The sequence below is a fragment of the Nematolebias whitei genome, chromosome 18, assembly GCF_014905685.2.
Source record: "Nematolebias whitei isolate Nwh7 chromosome 18, NemWhi1, whole genome shotgun sequence".
Classification (NCBI taxonomy): Eukaryota; Metazoa; Chordata; class Actinopteri; order Cyprinodontiformes; family Rivulidae; genus Nematolebias; species Nematolebias whitei.
In genome coordinates this window covers 15,163,362-15,168,472 of record NC_056515.1, presented here as the reverse complement: position 1 = coordinate 15,168,472, position 5,111 = coordinate 15,163,362, and the positions used below count along the sequence as shown (strand labels likewise).

General features: G+C 33.8%; 1 protein-coding gene across 1 annotated transcript in view; it reads right to left on the bottom strand.

The window, feature by feature from the left end:
• Positions 1 to 4,421, bottom strand: part of spp1 (secreted phosphoprotein 1) — a 7,771-nt gene extending 3,350 nt beyond the window's left edge. Inside the window, exons 1-2 of the mRNA XM_037691837.1 lie at positions 4,323 to 4,421; positions 463 to 534 (exon numbers count right to left, since the gene is read on the bottom strand). Of these exons, the coding sequence (XP_037547765.1) occupies positions 463 to 516 (54 nt within the window). The 5' untranslated portion in view covers positions 517 to 534; positions 4,323 to 4,421. The remainder of the gene's footprint in view (positions 1 to 462; positions 535 to 4,322) is intronic.
• Between the last annotated feature and the right edge of the window lie 690 nt (positions 4,422 to 5,111).

The window sequence follows — 5,111 nt, the reverse complement described above, 5'->3', positions numbered from 1 at the left end:
GAGTGGATGGATGGATGGATGGATGGATGGATGGATGGATGGATGGATGGATGGATGGATGGATGGATGGATGGATGGATGGATGGATGGATGGATGGATGGATGGATGGATGGATGGATGGATGGATGGATGGACGGATGGATGGATGGCACCATGCTGCCCAGGCAAATTGAAGCTGTTTTGACCCTTAAATAAATGCAAAATATATGCGATGGGTCAGTGGTGATGCATAATAAATGTGACTTATATATGTTTTCATCCTCTTCATGATGCTTTTTTTGACTGATGCGACTTATACGCTGGAGTGAATCATTATCTAAAAAACTGGCAGAGGTAAAGCTATTTCTGTTTCCCAAGCTAGCTTTGGTGGCCTTGTTGAATCCAGCTGAAGCCAAAACTTAAATCAGTTGTAGCTCATTTGTTCAATTTGACCTCAAATACAATAAAAACCAGGGACTCACCGGCCTGCAGAGGACTGTGGCAAACAGCAGAACAAAAACAACAGCCACTTTCATTGTGTCTTAGTTTGGTGCCTGAACAGGAAACAAAACCAGAAACAATCCAGGTTAAAGTCACACAACAAAGCATCATTGTTTAACCAAATAAAACAATAAAACACAGTTGAGATGCTCGGAGCTCCTCCACCACCAAAATACATGCCTGAAGGCCATAACTTCACAGGAAACACAATGGCATGTCAAACTCAAAATGAATCGCGTCTGCCAAGATTCCTTCCTAAAAATGGACGCTGAATGGTCACATGACCCTAACGAGCCTTGGTATGTCACAGGAAGTCATTAAGGCTTTAATTAGAGACTTAAAATGTCCGTTATGAGATGTGATTTGAAATACTTGAACATTTTCTCTTTCATCAGAGGCAGAAAATCACATATTTCTGAAGAGTGGTTTGTTAAACTACAAGATGGGAGATTTTTGCCTGGTTCTTGTCCAGAAAATAATAGGTATGATTCCATTAAAAAAAAGATTAAAAGAGCTTGTGGACATTTTACAAGCATTCTGTGCCTCCAACAAAAATATAAAGTGCACATTTTGGACACATCTGAAACAAACCTGCAACGTTTCTGTTTTGCTTTGAAAGAAGTATTTTTTTCTGGCTGCTGTGGGAGTTAAAGTCTTAATGCATGCGTCTATCTATAATGATGGACTTTTCAAACTGTGTGTAATTCTCGCAGCTATAACTGGAAAGCCACAGTACAGCCAAAACATGAGACACACACCCATCAGACTACACAGGGAAGTATTTTTGGATGTCTATCTGAGGGTTTAACCTCCAGAGTGAGGACATTTGTCATATAGAAAAGTTTAGGATAAACTATTGGTTAAAGCAGCATTTTTCATCATGTACATTAGTGAGGTCTAAGTTGTAGACCTTGACAGTAGTAGTAGTGGTAGTTCTTGTCTGTTTTGTATGTTTATTTTATTTTATTTTTTAAATAAAGTTTGTTTGTAGGTTTAAGATTCATGGTATTGTTTAATTAAAGTTAAAAAAAAAATAGAACGTGTGTGTATGTTCTCGTTTTTATTACATGGTGGGGTCCACAATGTGACTTTACACTTACCTCATGGGGACCATTTTTACCCATGGGGACCAAAGAGTGGTCCACGGGGACATTCTTGTCTGTTTTTTACTTCATTTAGACACAGTTAATTTAAAAGTTATGTTTTGAGATTGAAAATGTATTTGGGCAAAGTTCTTGTACACCCTTTATTGTGGGGTTATTTTTCTTGAGCTTCAAAGTGAGGACATGTCTTTTGTTAATTTATTTTGGATTTGGTTTTATTGTTTGATCAGAGTTCGAGTAAAACGCGCTCTTGTACATCGATTGCTGTTAAGATTATTTTCTGGACTTTTAAAATGTGGATATTGTCTATATTTGTTGTTCTTGTTTTGTCTATTTATTAATTGTGGGTTTTATAATTAAAACAGTTTAGTGTAAAGCATGGTTAGCTTTGTTATTAGCATGTGCTCAAAATTTTGAGGGTCATATTCCTAAACATTAAAATAAGGCAAATGTTGTCAGGCTCTCTTCTGTTTTAATGCAAAGTTTGTTTTAACAGTTAAACTTTAATTTTATTGTTGTAATGTTGGAGCGACACTCGTTCTTGTATACTTATTGTTGTGAGGACCATTTTCTTGACCTTCAAAGTGGGGTCATTGTTGTCTGGTTGTTATTTATTCTTAACACAGCTTGTTTTGAGGGTTGCAGTTAGTTATTTTGGTTAGGTAAAAATAAAGTTAAGGTAAAGCTTGATTAGCTTTAATTCTAAGTACAGTTTGGTATTATTGTAATGTTAGATCAATAGTGTCTAATCCTGGTCCTTTGAGGCTCTCTATCTTGCATGTTTTAGATGTTTTTCAGTTTAACACTAAAGATTTGTATAAATAAGCAATTAATGGTTCATGCAGAACTTGATTATCTAATAAGAACAAGGGAACAAGTAAAACATGCAGGGTAGTGGCCCAAGAGAACCAGGATTGAGCAACACTATGTTAATTTAAGATTAGATAAACATGCATTCTTGTAAAATAATTATTGTGAGGGCTGATTTTTTTTTACCTTTAAAGTGAGGACATTGTTGTCTGGTTATAGTTTATTTTAAACACAGTTTGTTTTGAGGTTTGGGGTTTGGTTTATAGTAATGATAGATTAACATTACAGTAAACCGTTTGTCTATAATGCTATCATGTGCTCATCATTGTGAAGACTATATTCTTGACCTTCAAAGTGGGGTCATTGTTCTCTGGTTGTCATTTATTATTAACTCAGTTTAGTTTGAGGGTTGGGGTTTGGTTTTATGGTTATGTTAAATTAAAGTTACAGTAAGGTATGATTAACTGGAATACCGTGTGTACTTTAGTCCACCAAAATGATGGCCAGCTTACAGTCTATTAAATTAGAAACATTCTTTTCTTTTTACAATTGTTTATTTTAAAGGTTTTGGTTTAGTAAATGGCTATGATACAATTAATTTAGCATAAGACATGGGTAACTAATGAAAACAGGAATTCTTGTGCACTGTTTAATGTGAGGACCATAATATTTGTATTTTAGTGTTTTTTTTAAATAAAACATTTTTCTGTTAAGTTTTGGTTTTATAGTTACTTCAGATTAAAGTTAAATTATGGAATGGATTACTGTAATGCTGTGTGTTTTTGTCCTGTCTTTATGAGAACAAAGTTCTTGATCTTCACAGCAAGGACAGTCTTGTCTCGCCTACACATTTTCATGGCAAAGGGTGTTCTTAAACCTGTTTACATTACTTTAAATAACAATACACTGATTCTACCAGATATTTATTTTAAAACAAAAAAGTAGACAGAGGATTTGATTTGTCTCATAATTTAAGGTACACATAGTTGAGAATAAAGAATGAAAGTTAAAAAAAGCAATAAATTATTTTAAGACTCATTATTATAAGCTTAAAAACAAAAGTGCTGGTGTCAGTAATGGCTAACATTTATTAGGCTAGTTTTTTACAGCCTATAAATGTTCTGGCGTTGTTTTTAATAAACAAACAAACATAGCTACGCTTTTTAAGTCAAAACACTAAATATTAGATTGTAAAACCTTTTAAAGCATTACTATATATATACACAATTTTCATGAATTACAATAAAAGTGGCTTTTACTTCAGTTTGAATTGAATTTTTAGTAACACTAGAAGTTTATGCAAAACTTTGTCATAAGGAATCTTAAAGTTGTTGGAAGTCTTTTTGGTGTGGGTCTTGGTTTTGTCTCCAAATTGACTTTACAACCAATAAATGGTTTAGAAACAAATAATAAAAACAAAAAGAGAGTTAATTAATATTAAATGTGTTTAAATAGTTCCATCATACTGCTAAATTTAGATTAATTCTGACAAACTGTAGTATGTCAGACTTTTCTTTGTTGGTGCTGTCAACAAGAAAGAAATCATAAAAATAAGTTTCTCTGATTGGCTAGAAATGAACATGTTATTGAAACAAATGAAGAAACAATATTTGTCAATTTAATAGATAAGTCATTAACAACCATTTGTGCAATATAACAATTAATATTTACATAATAGGAGTGTAAAACTAATGAGATTCCTTAAGTATTTGCATTTAGTTAAAGAAAACAATAAAGCTGAATATTACTATGTATATAATATATATTCATCTTTTAATGAATGCAGGGAATTTGTTCAACTTTTAACTCTGCAATGGCATCCCATAAATACAAAAGGTAACTTTTTCTTCTCAATATTTGCAGAAAGTCTTTGGCAAAAAGACTGAACAGAAACAAAACCATCCATGTTGTTGTTAATTTATTCTGACCTTGTTTGCAGTTGACAGAAGCTGCAGGGTTTCAGCAGAAATCTTTAGTTTTATCTCCTGGCCTTTCTTCGGTGGTGTTCGCTGCCCGATGATGCTGCTACTGCTGAAACCAAGCCTCCTGGTTGGTTTATAAACACTTCAGCCTTCAGCAGCAGCCAATCACTGCAGAGTTTTTTGTGACATAATGAGGTTAACCGCTCCGTGGTCCACCTCTCCTCTTATTCTCCCACTCTTACTGTGATCGGTGGCATACACACACATACACAAAACACAAAGAAAAAAATTAAACACTTACAACCCAGACATGTTGATGCACTTTTTCTGTGCTTCTGTCTTTCACACACTCATGCTTACTGTGTGTAAAGTTAATTTTAGGAGCATGTAGTGGCAAGTCGAGGGGAAAACCAGCAGTGTTCAGATGTAGATGGTATGACAGTGAATCAGCTTTGCCACAGGCAGAACAAAATCATCTGACTGCGATCTTTCTGGATAATTGAGAATCTGTCTGCAGCACCAGACTCATTTGTCTGAACTGTCAAACAAACGGCTGTTTTGATTCTCTTTTTACATTTATTGCAATAAGTTAAAAATATATTTTATTATGTAAATTCTGCAAAATTTGTTCTATTCTTTCTGTGTTAGAATATTTCCTCTGATGTTAAAAAATAGAGAAGTCTAAAAAATACAGACTTTTTTATCAGAAATAGGTAAAGGAATAAAAGTTTTACACAGGTATATTCAATGCAGAAGAAGGACTGAAATTGACTAACAAATGATGGAAAACCATAT